Raw genomic sequence first — 25,072 nt, 5'->3', positions numbered from 1 at the left:
CGATCCAACTGCAATTCGCGAAATTCGCAAAAATAACAGCTTATACAGTAGACTATATCCACTGTTCTACAGATCACAAATCATCAACAGATCTCAAAGTGCTTATCAAGATCACACTGGCTTACACCGGCTCCTTTCTTGAGAAGTGCCTCAATTTGATGATTTGCCCTCAGGATCTCAAACAAATATGTCATCTCATTGTATCGTCTCACTCCCATCATGAGCCGCACCTGTTAGACAAAAATGTAAAGAGAGGGAAAAAACAACAATTAACTCTGACACTGCTGTCATTATTTGGTATCATGGACTCCACAAAACCCTTGCATTCAATAACAGTAACGGTAATCTTAACACAGAAAAAATTTGGTATACCAATAGTTTACATTTGCCATGAAATGTGAAACGATCCCAGGCATGTAACCTTTAACATACACTGTAATGAACAAAATCAGCTGGAAGCCAACAGTTACCACGATTGTATCTTGTATCCCTTTCCTGAATATCTCACAATAGAACTGTACAGCAACCACCATGGTCAATTCTACATTTTTACAAATTATGTCAGATTTCAAGAGTAATAAAAAGATGTTATATAGTTTATTACACTTTCCTAACAGCTAAAGATGTCTACAAGTAGCCTTTATCCATTGCTTAAATAATTGTTGCATATTTTTGGAGAGATGTAGCTATGAAGGAATACATGCACATACATCAAGGGCACGTGCATCATTGTACTTGAATGCTCAGGTAAACAGATGTTAGATATTCAAATATACAAAATAGATATACACAGCTGAACAGAATACATACCATGAGACTGTACTCTTCTGTCTGTGTGAGGGCAGTAACACAGTCGCTGCAAGCCCTCAGTACTGAGCTTATGCCCTCCATGTTACAGCTGAGGGTGAAGCAGTCATGGGCCCGAATGATGAGCTCAACTTCCAGACTCAAGGCTGTAAACCACAAGGACAATAATAACTAATGAATATGATGATGATGATGTTGATGCTCCTCCTCCTACTACTACTACTACTACTACTACTACTACTACTACTACTACTACTACTACTACTACTACTACTACTACTACTACTACTACTACTACTACTACTACTACTACTACTACTACTACTACTACTACTACTACTACTACTACTACCACCACCACTACTACACTACTATTGCTACTACTGCTATCATTACTACCACTACTACTACTACTACTACTACTACTACACTACGTACTACTACTACTACTATTACTACGTAACTACTACTACTACTATTACTACTACTACCACTACCACTACCACTACTAATACTACTACTACCAGTACCTCTACACTACGATTACTACCACTACTACTGCCAGCACTACCACTACTTCTACTAGGAATGTGATGTGCATGCATACTTTTCTCTGTGAATTACTGTACTCCATAATCACTAATTTAACCACTCACAAAATTATTAGAAAGTCCCAATTCACACAAAAAAATAGACTTGCTAAATACATGTATATGTCATGTACAATAGTCAACTTGTTAGATTTCAGATACACACAAGACATAAAGAACAAAAGAAGGTAGATGAAGAGCAAAGTATGCTAACTAGACTGACCTGGGCGAGACGTGCTGAGATCCGAGCGTGATATCTGCGTGGCCTCGTCAAGGAGCCTGGTGCCCAGGTTGGCCGGGTCCTTACACAGCTTGGCCAAGTTCATAAAGGTCACCTTGTCAACCCGCTCCGGGGAAGGGGTGTCGCTGGCGGCAGCAGAGGCTGTTCGTATCAGGTTACCTGTCGGACAAAGGATGTCCAGTGTTACTACTTTAATTCGTTCAGGAATTCGTTCAGGACTATAGTCCCGTGTATACTCCAGCAGTTGTGTATGGGAAATTTGTGTTGTAGAAAGATCAGCCCATCCTTAATGGGTTAATGCTTTGATAAGGCATAATTATGCACTGTAAACAAGGTATACTACAGTCTCTTTTATTTTCACAAATTTTGTGAGTTGACTGATATTTGCCAATATATTGTATTTATTGCATTTCATAATACAAAATGTGCTGTACATCATCTCCACAGTGGGAAATCAACTACTTTTCTACTGAAAAGGGATAATACTTATTTCTCATTTTGTCTCTGTGGCTCTTGATCGAAAATTCAACCACTAATGAAATAGTACTTCAAGTCTCAATTCCTGAAGCATATGGCAAATACAGTATGAAAAAAAAAATAAAGCACACAAATACACACCAATGCAAGCATACAAGAAAGTTGTAACAAACTATCTACCACCAGCATTAGTCATTAACACTAGAACCCAATAACCAAGAACATCACAAACTGCTACTTTGAACAATCATCATCCAAAAATCCCTGTTATCACTTTTTTGTTTGATGGGTGAGCATACATTCAACACTGTGCAAATGAAAAAGGCATAGGTCATACTATTACTTTGAAGGGTCCTTCATCCATTGTGAAATGATCACATGATGCATCCTATATCACTGAATTAATCACATCATGCACACAACTATGCATTACATCAAATGAAGTGGATCCAGAGGCTGAGCCAATTACATTCCACATACTACATCTGACAAAGGGTACACGTATGACATGAATACTACCTTAATGTTTGATTTACAGAGCATTTAGAGCACTCCTAAAGTGCTCTAAAACTGTGTATGAGCAGAGAAGCAAGCCCTGGAGTGCTCAAAAGTTATGCCCCTCTCAACGCTTTAATAGTTTAGGAGCGCTCCTGGAAGTGCTCTCAACTCTGAATAAATCGTCATCAACTTTTGGCTTTTCGAGCGCTCTGGAAATGGTATACTGCAAACACTGTGCATACAATTTATATGTTCAAATTCCCCACACTCGCAAAGGCTACCATCACAGTTATGCCTCTGTCAGCCACTTTGTGTGTGGTTTTGGTGGGTGGTGACTTTCTGCATGAACAGACTCAAGCACTTCAGGAGAGCTCCTGTGCCCTACTCTGTGTATAAAAGGGGTATCATATTTCCAAGCCTCCTGTTTAATGACTTTGTTATTTGTTCACTTGGGAAGAAACACAAAGATCAATTTCAGAGAAGCTAGAATCTTACTATTTCTTCTCTTCAGTTTCTGCTGCAGGGTTGTCATCACAACATCCACCAGAAAATTTGCAACCTGAGAGAGAGAGAGAGAAAATGGAATTGTAAATAATTATGCACTGAATATTACAAAGTTAATCCCCCCCAAGCCACTCTCCTGCCTTGACCCTGCCTTGACCCACTCTTTACAGAAACCATGTGTGCTGATTTCAAACTCTATGGGGACTTGTGGCAAATCAAAGGCAAATGAATGAAACACAGAGAGCAAGAAAAGTGACCAGTCAAGTGAACAACAGTCACTAATGTTTCGTACAATGTCAGTCTGCTTGTGCAGTTTATTCATCTCACAGAGAATTAAGAAAAACCCCAGCATCATGAATAATAAAAAAAAATATAACGATTACATATTTGTGGATTATCAAGAAGTCATCCCTGGCACTTTATACATTACTAGGTTAATTGCTTTGTTCAAAGTTCCGACAGTGATAATAATAAAAACAAACAAACACACACACACACACACAAAACACAAAAAACAATAAATAATAAACAAGATGGCATCAAAGACAAAGACTCCAGTTATAACGAAAGTCCACGGGATGGCTGTTTTCTTTCGATATATCAAAATTTCGTTGTAACCAAACAAATTTTAACAATAACAAACATAGAATGGATAATGTTGATGCCTGAGTTTTTATTTTGTTGTAATCAGAATTTTGTTATAATCATGTTTGCTATAACAGGAATGCACTGTCATAAGATATGCATCGAATACCTCACTGTCCGCCAGCTGATTGGCTCTAATGAAGTCTTTGGTCAGCAGGTAGCAGTCTGGATGGCTGGACTGCAGCAGAGACTTGACCGTGGTGAAAGGCACCTGTCTGATCAGCGAATCATATGGTTTGCCCAGCACCTACACAATCAGAGATAGAACAAAACCACATGACTTTTAATAGTACCACACTGACCATGATACCATGCATATTGTAAGTAGTACCTTCATAGTGTTATATTGCTATATTTGTTGTTTTTTATTTTCGCGAATTTCGCGAATCGCCTTTGAACAGCGAAAATAACAACACGCGAAAATAACAACGTGCGAATAGATAAGTACAGTTAGACCTCGCAACCGCGAAATTAACAACACATGAAAATGTCCTCCTAGTAGCAATTCGCGAAAATATCTGTACGCGAAAATTTCAGCTCGTACAGCTACTAATGATGTTATATTTGTACAGTGTTATTATCTCACTATGGAAATTAAATTTCTAGGTCTTTGACAACGGAAGACTTTGTATGAATGTATCAAGGCCAACACAAAAATATGCAGACTGTCCTGCATTGATACATTAAACATAGTAGAATGGAGGGTGGGTGTTAGACACTCTAGCCACTTGTTGCCTACCCCCAAACCTGAGACACCGGCAGCAGTTGATATCTACAATCAAGATCAGGCAAGCAAACACTGACTATCACATCAGGGAATACAAATCTGAATTTGAATTTTGAGATGCTCTCATCCACCTGTGAGATTCTGTAGATGTTGGTGATGCGGTCACAGCAGGATCTTGCGGCCAGGGTGTGGTCTGCAAGAGCCTCCATGGCGGCCAGTCTCTCATCCGGCCCCGGGGCACTCAGCTCCTGGTTTATGCCCAGACTTGCAACTGTGGATGAGACAGCACAACACAATGTAAAGAACTAGTTTGTTACAGTGGCCCTTGCTTTCTATGATTGATTTTTCTCCCTTTCAAGTGGGGTTCCTGCTTAAATGGTGGCTTGATTAGACCAAAGCAAAACAGTAACACTAACAAACTTACATTAAATTTCATTGTACTGAAGTGGTGCTCCCGCTAAAACAGCTCCCAGTCATTGGGTGAGAATGGCAGTATAGCCTTTCATGCTGGGTCCAATCAGGGGACAGCGATGTAGATATCATAGTCATGATTTTTAGGAAGATGTTGATGATGATCACAATGATGATAATGTCAATGATGATGAATGCTGTTAAAACTAGAACTATCACTCAATGTCATTAATACCCCCACCTAGTGCTAAGGGAGTTAGCTCAACCAGCAATTACTTTGTATGCTTTTTATTGAAAAAAAAAAAAAATGTTGCTAGCATGGCAATGTATTGTTCAACATTGAATAAAATCATGTACATATTTTGCTCACTGATAGTCACATGTGCTTTATCTCAAGTCAAGGGCTCAAAACCTGAGTGAGTAAGATATATTATTAAGTAAATTGGCAATTTCTATGATTTTCATTGAAAAATGCTGGTACCATGGCAACACAATGTTTGACAATAACAAAAAATGAAGTTTGCTCAACTATTATATCATAGTCATCACATGTGCCAAATTTCAAGTCAAAACTCAAAAGCTAAGGGAGTTAGCTAAATTAACAATATCGAAATGATTTTCATTTGAAATATGCTGTCACCATGGAAACACATTTTTCAACAATGATGAGATACACAATTTGCACATCTAGGTAATATACTGGTAACATGTGTCAAATTTAAAGCCAAATGCTCAAATACTGAGAGAGTCAGTTGAATCTAAAATTCTGAATGATTTTCATTCAAAATATATTGTAACCATGGCAACACATTATTCAACAATGACGGAAGATGATGTTTGCATATCTTTGTCCTATAGTGGTCACACGTGCCAAATTTTAAGCCAAATGCTCAAAGACTGAGGGTGTTAACTGAATCCACAGCATTTTTGTATGATTTTCATTCAAAATATACTGTTACCATGGCAACACATTGATCTACAATGACGGAAGAATAAAATTGCACATGTATGTACTATGGCAGTCACATGTGTCAAACTTCAAGCCAAATGCCCAAAGACTAAGGGAGTTGGCTAAATCCACTGTAATTTTTGTATGATTTTTCACTAAATATGCTATTACCATGGCAATGGATTGTTCAACAATGATAAAAGATTAAGTTTGCACATCTACACACCATAGCAATCACATGTGCTAAATTTCAAGCCACATGCTCTAAGACTGAGGAAATTAACTGAATCCACAATATTTTTGTATGATTTTCATTCAAAATTTAATTACCATGGCAACACATTGTTCTACGATGACAGAAGAATAAAATTGCACATATATGTATTTTTGTATGATTTTTCATTCAAAATATGCTGTTACCATGGCAATGCATTGTTCAACAAGTACAAAAGATTGAGTTTGCACATCTACATACCATAGCAATCTCATGTGCCAAATTTCAAGCTAACTGCTCAAAGACTGAGGGAGTTAGCTGAATCCACAATATTTTTATATGGTTTTTAGTGAAAAATGCTGTTACCATCATGGCAACATATTATTCAACATCATCAGAAGATGTGTTTTGTACATCTACATACTGTAGTGATCACATGTGCCGAAATTTAAGTGAGATACTCAAAAACTCAGGGAGTTAGCTCAATCTCGATATTTTTGTATGAATGCTTTAAAAAAAAACTGCTGTTACCATGGCAACAGATTTATTCACAAACCCAAAAAGGCATCTTGCACAACTTCACATTACATTTTTTATATATCCAAAATTTTATTGCTATTAAACTGAGAGAGTAGTTTGATACACATTTGGCAAGATTTGTTTAAAAATCTGCAGTTGCCATGGCAACACATTATGCAATACTAACAAAAAAAATTTGATAACGGTCACACAAGCCAAATTTCGGGTAAATTGCTCAAAAAATAAGAGAGTAGTTTAATCCACAAGTCTATATCAAAATTTGCCATTGCCATGGCAATGCATTATGCAATACTCACGAAAAAGGTGTCTTGCACATCTACCTCTGATGGCAGTCACACATGCCAAATTTGGGGTTGATTGCTCAAAAAATGAGAGAGGAGTTCGATCCACAAGATTTTGCAATGGACTGACCACCAGCCCGACCAACACCGACCGCCCGGCCACCAGACCTCAGAGTGATTTCTATACCCCCATACACACTATGTGTGGGTGGGTGTATAAAAAAAGTCTTGCGCAGCTAAAAGCCTGTACATAAAATAGCAACTACATGTGCCAAAATTTAGGTTAATTGTTCAAAACTGAGGGAGTACTTTGAGCCACAAGATTATGCCATGAACCAACCAGCCAACAAAACCACAGAGGGCCCTTGCACTTGCAGTTTAAAACACCTAAATAATTCTAGTTATTTAATTTTACTAGTTGATTGCTCATCACGTGACATGCAGGTAAAAATGCCATTGCATGCTGTCGCTGTTGAGCCATACCATTTTTATCGTGCAATTTTGGATATCGAACAGATATATTGAATGCCATATTGTAATTGATCACTTGTTTGAAAGACTGACTGTGCACCGCGCCACATCACTTTACGATGTACAATCCTTTGTCCTTCCTGAAAACGTGGTTGCCACTTTTATTTTTACTACATTCACGAGTCATGTGAACCACACCCAACGACGTCGGATATGTTCGGTATAGTGCATTGCCTGCATTCAAAATGACGTCATCTGTGCGAAAGGTCGCATAACAGAGCATGTCGTGCTGGTTTTTTCCACTTGCACGATACTGCGTGATACGAAGCTCAAAACGTTCAATGTATCATTCAATACGTTACCCGTGTACTACACTACGCTAGTGAGCTGTTGCACATCGCTGACTGTCACCTTTTCGCTTTTTCTGAAGAGTTCTGAAGTGTAAACTAAGGTAATAAAATACAATTCTATTATTTATTCATTGGCTTTCTCAGGGAGCAGCTAAGTATGGGGGGAGTTGTGTAAAACAATGCATGTTTTCTTTTACACGTGAGCAATAAAATAAGGTGAAAATAATATGGAAGGTCCTCGTGCAGTATACACAGGGGTGATGCTTAGATGTCAAGCATCACTTGGCTTTGAACACACTCATGACAGAAGTTTATTCATATACCATCCCTATTGTATGCAATCATCATTTTAAGGTATAATGTGTGTTAGTGAGGTATAGTGAAACATAAGTGGTATTTTCCTGTACAGACGTATGTGATCATAGAGAGTGCATTTCAATTATTGATGTCTCACACAGACTGAGTACGAAGTTATAGACAGGAGACTTTAAAGGTAGGGAATCCCATTTGCATGCCTTAAATGAAGAGTTGTATAACTACAGTGGTATGTTCAAGAGAGTATCATTTTAGAAACTCCCATAAGGTATTGAAAGTGGAAGGTAACATTTAGTACATTTTTATTGACCATTAGATTTTGAATTGAATTTTTTTCGGGGCTCACCGTAAATTCCAGTACATTAATAGGCTACCTTTGCAGAACCATGCACTGCATGTGTGTCCATCATGTATATTTTGTGAAGAAAGTTCATCAAAACTTACAAACATTTCTATATACATTCTTGCCACACACTCTACATGTTATTACATCAGCTCTTATACTTTTAGATTTGTGTTTATAGATAAAAAAAAAAATTCAGAAGACTGCAACAAAAAGGCTTAAGTGTGGCTGACACACAGAACTACTGAGTAGTTGAGTTTTGTGCATTATTCAAATTGTAGATAACTGTTGACTTCCAAATTTCTCAGCAGTGGCCTAAACAAGTCCCCTGAGGTTCACATTTAATGTTTTGCTGCATTTTGGGAGGTCTGTAAAAGGTATCCCCTACCTTTAAAATTGCTCAGGATTGAGAAACCTTTTACTATTTTTTTTTTCAGAGATACTAAAAAATAGGCTTTCCATGCAAGATGTGGAAATACAATGTAGGTACACTGTATGATCACAACGACATACAGTCAAACCTTCCGATCTGTAGAGGCCACCGACAGGAAACAACAAGTGGCCACAACAGACAGGTGGCCACTATAGACAGGCCCAGGGCTGCACACTGGCACCGGTCCGACGGTCAAAGACCGGTAAAAGTCACTGTCGGACCGGTAACTTTTCAGGAAATCCACAAGTTACCGGTCCGACATGACCAGTAAAAAAAAAAAAGCATTGGCGGGGTCAGTAGAAAGAAAAAGAGCAGCCCCGATCAGGGAGAATCAGAATGCAAGATATCGCATTGTTCAACAAGTTTTACGCAAGTTTTCGTTTATGTCTACCGGTGCAATTTGTACAGTAAAAATTAGTTTTGAGCACTAGCAGTCGACCAGTTATTCACGCTTGCCCTCGCTTGCGCTTTGGCGCTGGTCACGCACTGCCATGCCATGCAATACATGAAAGCATGTACGGTACAATGTAACTGTTGAAATGCATGTAATACCCCGATCCCCGTTTTGTTTGTTCGTTTGCTTGCGATCGGCGGTCATGCCAGACAAGAAGCATTGATAGAAGCGCACCCATTTCTGGGTTATTTTACTCATGATTTTTTAACGCAAGATCGATCCGATCCCGGCTTCGCAGCAGCGTGGCAGTTGACATGTTAGAACTAATTTACTTATGCCGATTTTTAGAAAAAGTAAAAACATATTCTATATTCAGCGATACAGTAAATGGATCTGATTGCGTTCATTTTCATTTTACACAGTCATTTCACAAATGAATATTTTCATTCGTTCAGAATGGTCTCATAATGAAGATAGGCGCGAAAAGGATCACGAAATCGGCCCTTACAAAATGTGAAGAGATAATACAAGGGAGAAAAAAATAATGAAATCATCACAGTCCCGCTTACATATTTGAGGTAGAAATCGTCCCGAAAAGGATCATGAATTCAGCCGCGTCGTACACCTTCCAAAAGCTCATGTACGAAATGCGAAGAGATTATAGAGGAAAAAAAATGACACATTTGGTGCGTGCATCATAAAAGATTACAGCCGAATAACAATTCATGAAATCAACGCAATCCTGTTGAAATTTGAGGAAATTTGAGGCGCAAAAAGGATCTTGAATTCAGTCCTGCATGCCGTGTTGGTTATCAAAAACGCATGCACAAATGCGACGAGATTATCGGGAGAAAAATAAAAAACACATTTTTACCCTTCTGGTTGGTGCATTACAAAAGATTACATCCGAAGAAATTCATGAAATCGCCACAATCCCACTGATATTTGAGGTAGAAATAGACGCAAAAAGGATCGTGAATTCGGCCGTGTCGTATACCTTTTAAGAACGCATGTACGAAATGGGAGGAGATTAGCGGGAGAAAAATAATGGACACATTTTCAACCCCTTTTGGCGCTTGCATCATATAGATTACAGCCGAATAGTAATTCATGAAATTATCGCAATCCCGTTTGAAAAAATTTGAGTAAACAAACAAGCGTGCAGTGTATAATTTTGAAAACGCATGCACAAATGCGAATAGATTATCTGGAGAAAAATGAAGAACGCATTTTCAACCCTTCTGGTGCGTGTATCACAAAAGATTACAGCCAAAATAATTAATGAAATATCGCAATCCCGCTGATATTTGATGTAGAAATAGGCGCTAAAAGGATCGTGAATTCGGCCGTGTCGTATAGGCCTACCTTTTAAGAACGCATGTACGATATGCAAAGAGATTATTGGGAGAAAAATACAGGACACATTTTGTTCAACCCGTTTTGGCGCGTGCATCATAAAGATTACAGCCGTATAATAATTCATAAAATCACCGCAATCCCGTTTAAGTTTGAGGAAACAATATTAGGCGCAAAAAGAATCATGATTTTTGGCCGTGTCGTATATCTTTTAAGAACGCATTTACGAAATTCGAAGAGTTTATCGGGGAAAAAATAAAGGACACATTTTCAACCCCTTTTGGCGCGTGCATCATAAAAGATTACAGCCGAAGTAATTCATTAAATCATCGCAATCCTGCTGATATTTGAGGTAGAAATAGGCGCAAAAAGTATCATGAATTCGGCCATGTGGAACATCTTTTAAGAACGCACTTACGAAATTCGAAGATTTTATCGGGAAAAAATAAAGGAACATTTTCAACCCCTTTTGGTGCGTGAATCATAAAAGATTACAGCCGAAGTAATTCATGACATCATCACAATTCCGCTGATATTTGAGGTAGAAATAGGCGCAAAAAGTATCATGAATTCGGCCGTGTGGAACATCTTTTAAGAACGCACTTATATGAAATTCGAAGAGTTTATCGGGAAAAAATAAAGGACACATTTTCAACCCATTTTGGCGCGTGAATCATAAAAGATTACAGCCGAAGTAATTCATGAAATTGTCACAATCCCGCGAATATTTGAGGTAGAAATAGGCGCAAAAAGTATCATAAAATTCGGCCGTGTGGTACATCTTTCAAGAACGCACTTACGAAATTCGAAGAGTTTATCGGGAAAAAATAAAGGACATATTTTCAACCCCTTTTGGCGCGTGCATCATAAAAGATTACAGCCGAAGTAATTCATTGAATCATCGCAATCCCACTGATTTTTGAGGTAGAAATAGGCGCAAAAGGATCGTGAATTCGGCCGTGTCGTATACCTTTATGTACGGAATGCGAAGAGATTATGGGGAGAAAAATAGAGAATGCATTTTCAACCATTCTAGCTGGTGCGTGCATCACAAAAGATTACATCCGAAGTAATTCATGAAATCGCCACAATTCCGCTGATATTTGAGGTAGAAATAGGCGCAAAAAGTATCATGAATTCGGCTGTGTGGTACATCTTTTAAGAACGCACTTACGAAATTCGAAGATTTTATCGGGAAAAAATAAAGGACACATTTTCAACCCCTTTTGGCGCGTGAATCATAAAAGATTACAGCCGAAGTAATTCATTAAATCATCGCAATCCCGCTGATATTTGAGGTAGAAATAGGCGCAAAAGGATCGTGAATTCGGCCGTGTCGTATACCTTTATGTACGGAATGCGAAAAGATTATGGGGAGAAAAATAAAGAACGCATTTTCAACCATTTTTGCTGGTGCGCAAAAAGGATTGCAAATTTGGCCCTGCATGTCGTGTTCCTTTCAAGAACGCATGCACAAATGCGAAGAGAGTGTCGAGAGAAAAATAAAGAACCCCTTGTAGCGCGTGCATCAGAAAATATCACAGCTAAAATAATTCATTAAATCATCGCAATCCAACTGAGCACCAAGAGCAGGCTACGCAGCAAGTTCGTGCGCCGATGTTTAGAAACAGTCACAAACGCATGATACAATCTGATTTTGTTCATTATCATTTTACACTGTAATTCACGAACAAACATTCAATTTTTCTCTTTTTTTTTATTTCTTGTGCAATAATAATGCAAGTTTTAAAAAAAAATTAATCTGTAAAATGTACATGGGGGGGGGGGGGATATGTCCATAAAAAACAAGAAAATAAGTTTGCAAGTCATTTAATGTTTTTTAGGTTGTCGTTGTTGACCAGTAAGTTTTCTGTTCGGACCAGTAAAAAATGGTAAAACGGGGCATCTACCGGTCCGACAGAGACATGTCGGACCGGCAAAAAAATGGGTTTGCCACTGGCCATTTTAAATGTCAACACTTGTATTGTATAATAGCATAAAATACCACATTTTAATCTTTGAAAAAAAAGCCAACAAATAATTTTGCATGTAGCAGCAATAATATGGCGGTCTTTCTAGTGCAATTTACTTCCTGTAATTTTCTGTTACCCTACTTCTGTTCACGGAATGAACGTTAAAGCCATCGTATTCATGGTTGATTCCGAACGGTTCAGCTAAATGTTTGTGGCTGCCATACACAGATATTCACCTTGGGATTTCAAAATGAGTGGCCACTAGCCGCGCTATGCGCTAGGCAGGTGACCACTATAAAAAGGGTCTATAATAGAGCAATTTTGAGCGGGGAGTTTTTTAGTGACCGCTATAAGGAGGTGGCTGCTAAAGACAGGTGGTTGCGAAGACAGGTTTGACTGTACATAACTAACACTATTATGCAATGCACAGAAGTTTGCACTGTCATACATCAGTTGGCTGTATGCATGCCAAATTGATGAAAGTTATTTTGGATTAGATGTAATATGGTCAATGAGCACAACTTTGTTTAAAATAGAAAGCCAAAGCAATACACTGGCAAAAGAAAAATGTTGGGGAAAATAAAATTCAATGAATCATCTCCTATTTATTGTTTTAATGCAATTTTCATCAGTGTCAATCTCTTTCTTTAGATAGGGGAGGGGTTTAGCTAAGACTGTTCTAGTTTCTGCATTTTTCTCTACACAAACCCTACAAGCTATTATTATTAATCCAAGTATCAGCTTTCAATCTGCCTGTAATACCGAGAGCACAAAAAAAAATAATAATAATAATAACAAATGAAATAAGATGAAACGGAAGAAATGAATTGTTTGCACATCTTCACTATGTTAAGATGGCTATTAAATGCACATTGCACTCTGATATCCACAAGCACAGAGAAGACAATTTAACCACACAGCTCTCTCTTTCTCCTTCTCACTACTGTTCATGATACACACTATAGATGGGAAACTGTGTGTCTCTCACTTGCAGTGACTGCCTAAGACAATGCCGCGCTGGACACCAAGGAGTGGAAGATGACAACCGGTAAAAATGAGACATCTACTTCAGTATGCTTAGTTGCCAACTATATTAAGGCATTTAGTGTGTAAGTGACCATTGAGAAGAGGTCATCGCCACAATGTTTGATTGATACCAGGGCTTCTGCATTTGTGCACTTGAAATGCAGCCAGATTGGCACCAATATTGGGCACTAAATTACAACAGCAGTCGGGGGTAGGGGAGGGATGGGCATTGTCCAGACAGTAACACACTTGGTATACTACAATATGATACACAGACACATCATGGAGGAGAAACGTGCATATCATTTGTGACCTGCCACAACAAAAGGATCCGAAAGTCGCTGACCGCTAAGCTGAAATAATCGAGTTTGAAGTCAGATCATCAAAATCTATCAAAACCATCGTATTTCTTTTGTTTGACATAATTTTGTTGTCTGATGTTTCGTCTATCATCTGCTGAAATCTGGAAAGTGAATAATCAATTAGAAATTATAAATTTTAGTGTTTTTCTGAGCCACAATTTTCCGACTTTCAATGGAACAGAAATGTGTCCAAAGATTTGGATTAGGTGCCGCAGATAGACTCTGCCCCTAGCAACGAGGGAGTGATCTTATTGGTCAATGAGTGGCATCTTTGTTACTGATTGGTCGTGCATGGACCTCTGGCGCTAAGCTTGAATGAACATCTTGGATGTTGCTAAAAGCATACCTTCTATTGTCTAGATGGAAAAAAACAATGTCTTACCTCCCCTTGATAACAATTGTGTAGAAAGGAAAACTTTAAAGGTGATTTTCTCGAAATTCTGATTTCCTAGACCGCTCGACATGCTCTCATAAAATCATTGATACCTCCGCATCAAAGTACTTTTATGAGTCCTGTTCATGAAATTAAAGTGGAAGAGTGAGGAATTAATGTCATGTAATTTTCCAAAAATTGACATCCCCCGACTTTCGGATCTGTTTGTTGTACACATTAGGTAACACAAGGGCTTACACTTGAAAATCACATACTATAAGCTCAGACTACCATCCTGCATGCACAGATCAAAGACAAGATTTCATTTCAGTTTTGCTGTGAAGTTGTTAAATATAATCTTGTAACAAGAACTTCATTTGCAAATTAAGAGGAACTAAGAGGCAACATAAAAGGTATTTTTTCTTTCATCAGCACTAAAACATAGTGACCATCTCAAAAAATTTCTCAGCTACGTTATTCCATCGATCATAGTTGTGTTATTGTACTTACTAAAGCCCTAAATGCACCACTCCTTCTACGTACCAGTCGTGCAAACATTCCCACTGTTGTGAATTGGGCTTTTCACATGTATGGATCTGTATGACATGATAACATACTAGCCAGGCACTCAGTCACTTTAACACACACATACACAGGGCCATTATGCCCCTAAACTTCACACAAGATGTAATTCACTATCTATGTGGGGGTGGGAATGCTTCAGAAATATTACAGATACTGTCCCATTATACAGGTAGCGCTGCTTCCTTATATCCACAGCCTGGTTACAAGATGGTGGCTGTATACCCAAAAGGCAGTTGAAGGCCGTGTCACACCTTTCCGGGCAAGCCTTCTGTGCGACTTGTGAAGAACAATTTTTCATACCCGGAGGTCCACGCAGATGCCCCGCACATGACAGTACCTAGCACATATCTCACCCATAGTCGCCCGGAGGTGCACACGCATATATTTTTACCCGCAGCCATGTTTAGGCGGGCTTGTTGTGTGTGGGGATTTTCCCGCACACCGGACAATTTCTGAGGGCGGACAAGGATTTGGGCGAGTCAGAGCATGTGTCTTACTTCCTGGAAGCGTTCTACTTAAATTCTACTCGTGGGTATACTGTGTGACCTGTGCCAGTCGCGTGGAGGATGACAACACAGTGAAGGAATTCCTCTGAAGAAATGGCAGAATGTCATTATCTTGGATGCATACGGGGACTGTGAAGTACCTGAGTGAGAGTTGCCTACGAGGTGCTGCCGCAAAGGGCCTCCTATTGGCGTTCTGCGTGGACCTCTCCTGGCATCCCCGTGACTCACCCGGAAAAAGTTTTGGTCATGCTCAAAACTTGGCTGTGGTTAAATTGGACTTGCGTGCGCACCTCCGGGCAACTACAGGCGAGATATGCGCTACATACTGTCAGGTGCAGACCAACTGCGGAGAGCTCCAGGTAGCAAATAGCAATTCCCTGCAAGTCAAGCCACAAAACATCCCCAGATACGGTATGACAAGGCCTTGAGCATGCTCAAAACTTGTTCCGAGTGAGTCATGTGGGTTCGTTGGCACAGATACACACAGAACACCAGCAGGAGACCCTTACCGGCAGCACCTCTCAGGTAACTCCAACGCAGGTACTTCGCAGTACCTGTAAGTTGCTTGTAACAGAAAACTGACTGGTTTCGAAGCTCTCAGGCATGTCACACGGAAAACGCGCAAGTAGAAGGTAAGTATCATGTGCCTAGTTGGCAAGAAACAAGTGCAAAACTCGCAAACATTTTTGTCCGCCCCGGGAAATTCTCCTGCATGCTGGAAAATCCCTCCCCGCAACAAGCCCAGGTAGCTTGCCCGGAATGGTGTGACACGGGCTTGACATTGATGAATGTACTAACCATATAAGGTGACATTTCAATATTGAATTGCTGTATATTTTCAAGATGCAGCTTTCTAGAGTTAATGACGATAGCTCACCCTCAGACTCTTTATCATATGTTTTGTAATGCAGATCACAGATTGATGGATATGGCGTCAGCACAGAGCGCAGGATGGGGCAGCGCGAAATTCTCCCAACAAGTGTGCAAGTAGTAGGCTCCTCAACAGACCTGCCTACTGCAGCAGACCAGACTATCAAAGCAGACCAGTCTACCACAACAAACCAGACCATCAAAGCAGACGAGTCTACCACACCAGACTAGCTCACCAAAACAGACCACAAAGAGATATGTTAACAGGCGCGGTGGAGCACCCCAATTTGCATCTTATTATCACCCCGTTCTATTTGAATTTCCAACGGGCATCCACGGCTGCCCAAAACTGTGTGCATGAAAAAGTAAAATCTTTACCTTCTCCTTGTGCCGCTATGCGTGCCGCTAGTAAACTCAAACTTCCCACACTACCTAATTTTTTAAAAACCTTCCTTTTGATGAAAAAATTATGAAATTTGCTGCACTAGAACTTGAGTATTAAAGCGTTTTGAAAATCACCTCTCCAAAAACATGCTCTCTGTTTTTTTCCGACTGGACTATGGCCGGGCTCCAATGTGTCCGAAATTGGCAACATAAGTTCATCAGGCCTCAATCCATATATGGTGAAAGTTTTCGCTTGGTTCCACCTGTACTCTTTGAGAAATCAACTTGTTTCTACAGGGTTTGGAATAGAAAATTATAGTCAGCGAAACAATTGAAAATGACGTCAGTTTCTTTTCCCGTAATATTGGGCATGCGTGGTACGTGAGATTCAGGATTTCGTGCTCATTGTTGGTTTGCATGTGATGCAGTCAATTTTGCTGAGTGTCGCACGGCGGTACAGTGACTGCTGAGCTGCTGCCGCGCACGCTGCATGCAGCAATGCGTTGTGTGTGTTGTGGCTGTGACATGCAACGCTATACAGTGACGCGATTATATATACATGGGACCGACCTGTACGCTTTGCGTTCGTGTCATTTTTGACATCACCTTCTGTTTTTTTCCGACACAACCATGGCCGGGAATATTACGGTATGAAATTTAAAATGCAAGCAGATCAATAAATTTAGGTGTACTTTGTTCGAATGGCGCTTTGGTTCCGCAATCACACTTCGTGAATGCTAGGATGATTTTCGAGGCATATTTTTGGTGATTTTGCTCGCCAGGTTTTCGCTAGAATTTCACATTTTATCATTGTCAAATCCTCTAATATGTTATATGTGCATATTCGGACATGTTTTCAAATTTAAACTAACTCAATTTTAATCCGAAAATAGGTTTCCTTAAATTGTTATTAGCTTGAGAAGTTGTTTACTTTTTCTCAACTACGCGAGTACATGTTGTTTACTTTATGCAAATGAGGCTCGGCTGCCGATGGATTTCTGCGAGATAATTGGGGTGCTCCACCGCGCCTGTTAACCCATTGAGGATGAGTCCCGAGTATACTCGCGCAGGTGTCAACGGGAAATGGGTGTTGTTGCAAAATTAATCTGTCCTCAACGGGAGAAGAAAAATGTTCTTGGTGCGCCATGCAGTAAACAAACAGCACCATGAATAAAAGGTAATTATGCGTTATGCCTTGCTGTCGCCTTTTACCTTCCTTGCACACTTCATGATATTCCATTCACATTTATTCATTTATTTGAACATTTATCTTCTTTTTTTTTTTTTTTTGCTACACAGTTTCTGGCAGGTAAACAAACAAAATAGTAAACTTCCTTGATGCGAGGAACTAAATGTATAGCATTTTGTGTTCAAAATAGATTTTTGAAGTTTCCCTATATTTGGCATTGTGTGATGTTACAGTTTGGTCACTTTTTCTCTGTGTGCTATTACATGGTTTCGTACAGCCATATACAATGTAAAGTATGTTCCTTCATTACTTGTATACAATAAACGTGTATGTTTCATATCCATGCTCAGTTGATCACAGTTTGGTGATAATGGGGCATTTTGTAACATTGGCCAACTATGAACTTAACTGAAATGTAACATGATAATGAACTTTGATAGCTATCATCTTTTACATATGTATGTATGTGTGTATATACATAAACACACATACAATGTATATACATATATATATGTATATACACTCAACCAAAAAAGTAAGTTCCCCCAGCACTTTTTGATATATCTCAAAAGGTATTTTACCGATTTTCATAATTCAAACGGGAACGGATAGAGAATATTATTACTCGAAACATGAATGGCATACCATTGCCACCAGATATCATTATTGGTGTGAAAAATGCATTTTATGTCAAAATGCATGGGAAAAAAAGTTGCACTTAAGGTTATACGAAGCATATTGCGTACATTTCCTATGCAAGTTAGCAAATGGCCTAGTTTTTGAATTGTTATGTTATTCTCAGGAATTTCATCAGGTACAATGTGCCTCCCTATCAAACAGATGTTATGCAATAGCCATACTTTTTAAACAATAGGCCTTTTCAATATGAAAATGTTGGTCGAAGCCATGTGCTTTTCAATTCCAATTTGGGTGGATCACATTAATGTGCTTATGGCCATTTTGCATCATGCACTCAAGTTGTAGATCAGTTTGTTGAGGGAAATGGCATTGAACGTATGGAGTGGCCTGGAAGATCCCCTGACTGTAATCCAGTAGAGAATCTTTGGGATATCATTAAGTGGAAAGCGAGCAAGAGGGTGAAAGATGACACTTCACTGCAAGAGTTTCAGCGCATCTTGCAGAAAGCATGGGCCAACATTGAGCAGCGCCAAGTTCAAACTTTGGTTAACAGAATGAGGAAAAGATGCTGGCTGGTCATTGAAGCGGATGGTGGACATATCAATTACTAAATACTTCACTGTGTGCTCATGAAAAGAAAGAGATAGAAAAATATGCAATAAACCATGCTTAAAAGTTCAGAATCATGAGTGATTGTTTGATTGTTTGTGTAAAAGTCAATGCAAATCACTAAAGTGCAACTCTTTTTTTCCCATGCATTTTGACATAAAATGCATTTTTTTCACACCAATAATGATATCTGGTGGCAATGATATGCCATTCAGGTTTTGAGTACAGGGAATAATTTTCCTGGTATTGCATTGCAATTTGCTATGCATTTTTACACCACTGCTACACAAACTAACTTTTGTGTAGTAGTTTTCTTCCATAGAAGTGTAAAGGATATCATTTGAAATAGTGTGCACCAGCTGAAATTGCTAATCAAATTTGAGTTGGAAAACTAATCCCTGGAGTAATAAAATTCCCTTTCCATTTCCATTTGAATTATGAAAATCGGTGAAAAATTTTTTGAGATATATCCAAAAATGTTAGGGGGGAAGATACTTTTTTTGGTGAGTGTATATACATATATATACTCACACACAAAGTAAAAGGTATTACCTAATGAAGTCTGGGAGTTATAAAATGGCCAGAAATGTTTTTCCTTGTGTGATATTTGAAGAAACTCAATCCTCAGTCATCGAGAAAAAGGAACAGGATACTGGACATGTCATGAAAGATGAATTCTAAAAAAGTTTTGATAAGTAATAAGTATTACAAGAAATAGATATGTTAACCTGTTCCTTATGGGAACCTGATGGCCTGTGTATTATGTCTATGGGGATTTCAGAATTCAGTATGGAACGGTTAACAGATACCTAATCTGAAAAGTGGGAACTTGTAAAAATCCATTGTCTGAACTTACTCAAAGGGATTGTTACAGACTTTAATGTACAAGAAGAGTGACAGGAATGAATTCGGAAGAAAAGTTGTCACAGTTTGACAAAGAACTAGATGTATACATTGTAGAATAAAAGTGCAGTGAAAGTCGTAAAGAGGAGTATTTGGAAATAAAGTGTAAATAGGAAACCACAAAATTGTATAAACCAGAATGCGTAGGAGCAAGCATTATATCACATACCCAATGGTTTGAAGCTATGGTCTGATGTGCCATGGTCACCGACCGGCGATTAAGAAGAGCGCAAAAAATATTTATCATCAAGTTATTGTGGTACCATAATGCGTTTCACAGGAAACTGCCACAGATATGCACTCGGTAGCTGATTAACATAGCCATCGTTTCCACTAAAAATATGAGTATACTTACAATGGAAAATTTTGAGTGAATATGTGATTTTTCAGCTAGAAGTTGTTTTTTTCGCATCGGGAAAATCCACAGAGAGCCCACGCTCTGCGAGCTGTGTATAGATCAAAAGTCTCACTGATAAACCACGCATGTGTATTCTGCTGAATCTGCGTGGGTTGCCTATGCATTTTCACTTGCATTGTTCTGCTTGGGTGCTCTCCTGCGGGAGCGGCTTTCATTTTGTCCCTCAAAGAGGGTCAAGCTTTCGTTTGTCAGTTAAGTCTTTCATCCTTTTGTCTTGGTGAACTTCACTAATCGTCCCCACGCTAGCATATACAAAAGAAGAACACGCACAAACCCCTTGTGGACAAAGGCCTGGTGATTTCAATAGAGTGCGCCCGCCCGTAGTATAGAGACAAAAGTAGGATTAGTAGGTGCTTCTCAAGTGGACAAAAGACACTTTTCCAGGACTCAGGATTTACTTTAGTTTCAAATACAGGGTCTGGGACTAAAGGACTAAGATTTGGGAATGAATTACCGAGGCAGAAAAAGAAATTGAAAAGACAAATTGAACTGCCAATATCTTTGGTATTATACAACTCTAGAAGACAAATTTGTTATCATTTGAAAGAGGAAATGTAGCTCTAAAACTTTCTCACAGAGTCAAGGGAGCGTTCTATTGAAGAAAAATCATGACTGACTCTTTCTTTCCATACTACACAAAAATTAATAATTTTTTGATGATATCGATTATCTTTGCAATATTTCAGGTTCAGAGAGATATTACAGCAAACTGACTACATGACACAAAAGAACAATTATTTCTTGATATATGTTGTGTAGAACTCAATTCAAAACAGTCAATAGTTTCAAAGATATGGCAGTTTTTAATTACATTGTCAATCCAGTCCGCAAACTTTCTGGCGTTGGGTAAAAACGTCTTGCATGTTAGGGGTTTTGGGTCTGGCACATTAAGAGTTAACATTGGGCCCTTAAAGTTCTTTGACTACTGTCTGTGACCTTTGACCTTGTGATGACCTTCAAATCTCCTAGGGACATCTACCATCCAAGTTTGGTCACAAACGGACATAGGGATCAAAAGTTATGAGCAATGACTGAAACGCACCGTAAAAACTTAACATTGGGCCCTAAAAGTTCATTTACCCCTGTCTGTAACCTTTGACCTCGTGACGACATTCATTTTTCGCATAATGTGTAACTTTCTATAACCAACTCTCTTCAAGTTTGATTGCAATTGAAGTCCTCAGTAGAGAGTTATGCAAGTTTTTGTAGCGTTACGGACGGACGACAGGCGGACAGTCTACCCGCACCTCCCGTGGGCTCGACAACAAATGAGCACAATATTATATCTAAGGTTAAGCAAATTTTGTTGTATATAGAATAGATGTATGTGCTACGAAGCACAGCTTCAGTTTTATGAAGACTAGAACTTAAAGTGGCAGTATGTATTTCAAAGATATTTGTACAGTATTAGGAAATCTTGTGCAAACTTGGAAAAAAAATGCAAAAGAAAGGATTTGCTTCCTTTAATCATCATTTCAGTTTAAAATCAGAATACTACAATGTCTGGTTCAATCACACAGAAGAATCTGATATTTTGTTTATAGTGGATGGAAATCAAAACCCATTGCTAGTTTGTCAAGTAAGCCTTTTTTTCATTGTATTTTTGTTTTTTGTTTTGTTTCGTTTTCTTTTTTTTTTTACTGGAAATCAGAAGTCTTCTGAATGTTGATGAAAGATATTGAAAAAAAGTGGAAAAAAAGAAAGTGTACAAATGTACAATTGCCATCTGCTATTGACCACTGATGTATAGACAATACAGTATGCTTTGAAAGAAAGGTTGTAACACGTCATCTGTATTTTTTTTTTTTTTTTGGACAAATTTTATGTTCAAATAAATGGCTGCATTTGCTAACTACAAACTGGCCTGAAATCTTGCATGATTATGAACTCAGCCATAATCATCTTTTGTAAACACACACACACACACAAACACACACACACACACACACAAAAATCCTTGATCAAATTTTAACTCACCTCTGTGATCATTTTGCACATGGAGAGATATTTATGTGTGTCTATGTGTATGTGTGTGTGTGTTATGTGTGTGTGTGAAATATATTACTGCTGGTGATTTTGTTTTGACATGACAAAAGGCACACAATAAACACCTCTATGCACATGTGTAAAAACGAACAAACAAACAAACTATGGACTTATACTATAATCATGCAATCTTCTTTTAAATATCTTCTTCTGATATATATATATATATATATATATATATATATATATATATATATATGAGCCTCAAGTTATAACACTGGTCAAGGGTGGTGAAAATCTGACTATGTGTTTTTTAAGAATTGGGCCTAGTTGAACAAATTGAGATCCTATTTCCCTGAGGATGCTACCTGCCAAGTTTGGTGAAAATCTGTATTGGAGTTTTCAAGAAGATGAACACGTAAAAAGTTTACACACGATGCAAAACAAACAATGAATGATCGCAATGGCCGAAAACAACTTGGTGGGAGAATTCTTTAATTCTAAAATATCACTGAAGGCGATTAATACCCCCGCCCCGTGACGACAGTCTTACCCAAGGAATGATCTTTCCTTGATCTTCTGCCATTTAAATGCCGTTACCATGGCAACGCAGCTTCCGACACGTCCGAAAAATATGTCTTGCACATCTTCCCACCAAGACTATTGTGTGTGCCACATTTCATAAGCTTTTGTCAAAAACTGAGGAAGTAGTTCAATCCACAAGATCTTTCCTTGATCTTCCGCCATTAATATGCAGTTACCATGGCAACACAGCTTCCGACACGTCCAAAAAAATGTCTTGCACATCTTCCCACCAAGACCAATGTGTGTGCCACATTTCATGAGCTTCAGTCGAATACAGAGGAAGTAGTTCAATCCGCAAGATCTTTCCTTGATCTTCTGCCACTTATATGCCGTTACCATGGCAACGCAGCTTCCGACACGTCCGAAAAATATGTCTTCCACATCTTCCCACCAAGATCAAGGTGTGTGCCACATTTCATAAGCTTTGGTCAAAAAACTGAGGAAGTAGTTAAATCCGCAAGATCTTTCCTTGATCTTCTGCCATTAATATGCCGTTACCATGGCAACGTACTTTTGGGTACTGTCAAAAAATGCGTCTTGCACATCTACAACCAAAGGCACACATCTGTACCAAGTTTCATGGAAATTGGGCAAAAACTGAGGAAGTAGTTTGCAACACAAAATTTTCCATTATTTTGGCTCATAATATGTGAGCTGTTACCATGGCAACATACTTTTTGTCACTGTCAAGAAATGTGTCATGCTGACCTATATCCTAAGACAAACATTCAATATGAATTCCATGAGAATTGGAAGAACACTGATGAAGCACTTTTGCCATGAAGCATTTTGCCCTATATTTTACCAATAACATGCCGTTACCATGGCAACGCACTTTTTGCCACTGCGGAAATATGTGTCTTGCACATTAACATATTCAGATGAACATCTGTACCTAATTTCATAAAAATTGATCAAAAACTGTGGGAGGAGTTCGCGACGCAAGATTTGTACCCATTTTTGCCCATAATATGCCGTTACCATGGCAACATACTTTTGGGTACTGTCAAAAAATACGTCTTGCACATCTACAACCCAAGACACACATCTGTGCCAAGTTTTATGGGAATCGGTTGAAAACTGAGGAAGTAGTTCGTGACGCAAGATTTGCAACGGACCGACCGCCCGACCGCCCGCTGATTCCTATATACCCCCTTCAAACTTCGTTTGGCGGGGGTATAATCAATAAACTTCAATACAGCTACAATAAGGCTTCCCCAATGGAGGTAGTTTTTAAAACATGGAAGATGGCCAATTCTTACCACTAGGGGTTCTCTTCAGTCCCTTTCGGCGTCCACCGTACACTCCCGTTGGGGGGCCTAAGAGGGCCAGATTGCTGGGCCTCCGGGCCAACTTGGGCTGGCTGGTCCTTCTCTTGACCAGTGGCTGCAGGCTGGGGTCAATCCCCTCTGGTGTGACCATACCCTGCATCAGCTGCAGGCAGGTCAGGGCGATCAAGAGGTCACGGTAGGTGTGGCCAAACTGAGCGGCCAATCGGTGAGCCTGGGCAAGGCAGCACTGCTGCAGCAAGCTGTCAATCATGCCATTGAGGGCACTCTCCTCCTAGTAAGTATTGTGAGGGATGGACAGAACACAAGAATTTTCAGGATAATTAATAGCATATAGCATAATAATTATTCACTGGGGCGACAAGACCTCGTATCTACAAAATGTCAAATGTTCAGGAGAGCAAAAAACAAAACAAAAACAAAACATGGCAGCCAAAGCACTCATCAAATGGGATAGCCTGTCATTTTACATGCTGTGGTGGCTTTATATTGGGGGTTAGACAGCTAGGATTTGGACAGGACATCACTCAACTGATTATCTGACCATTAATCAAAAAAAGTCATTTTCACCAAAATTTCAGATACGAGGTCTTGTCGCCCCTGCGACATTATGCATACTGTAAAAGCGGAAGTTTTCGCAGTGTGGCAATTTTAAGACATTTCACACAACAAGATACAAGCGCGAAAACAAAAGGATGCAAATATTTTTGCTTGTTACATTTACCACTATGATTCTTGTGGAATTATGCGGAATTCATACTTGGCAGAGTGTGAAAACCTACTGCCGTGAAAATATCCACTTTTACAGTGAATGGAATAATGGGTTTAA

At 39.0% G+C, this 25,072-nt stretch overlaps 1 protein-coding gene across 1 annotated transcript in view; it reads right to left on the bottom strand.

Moving 5' to 3' along the window:
* The window catches only part of LOC140231100 (spatacsin-like), a 70,223-nt gene that overhangs the window by 6,112 nt on the left and 39,039 nt on the right, over nt 1-25,072 (bottom strand). The window contains exons 33-39 of the mRNA XM_072311253.1: nt 24,217-24,517; nt 4,621-4,760; nt 3,872-4,009; nt 3,109-3,172; nt 1,621-1,797; nt 811-953; nt 126-230 (exon numbers count right to left, since the gene is read on the bottom strand). Of these exons, the coding sequence (XP_072167354.1) occupies nt 126-230; nt 811-953; nt 1,621-1,797; nt 3,109-3,172; nt 3,872-4,009; nt 4,621-4,760; nt 24,217-24,517 (1,068 nt within the window). The remainder of the gene's footprint in view (nt 1-125; nt 231-810; nt 954-1,620; nt 1,798-3,108; nt 3,173-3,871; nt 4,010-4,620; nt 4,761-24,216; nt 24,518-25,072) is intronic.

This window comes from Diadema setosum, chromosome 7 (assembly GCF_964275005.1).
Source record: "Diadema setosum chromosome 7, eeDiaSeto1, whole genome shotgun sequence".
NCBI lineage: Eukaryota > Metazoa > Echinodermata > Echinoidea > Diadematoida > Diadematidae > Diadema > Diadema setosum.
This window is presented reverse-complemented; position numbering and strand designations above follow the sequence as displayed.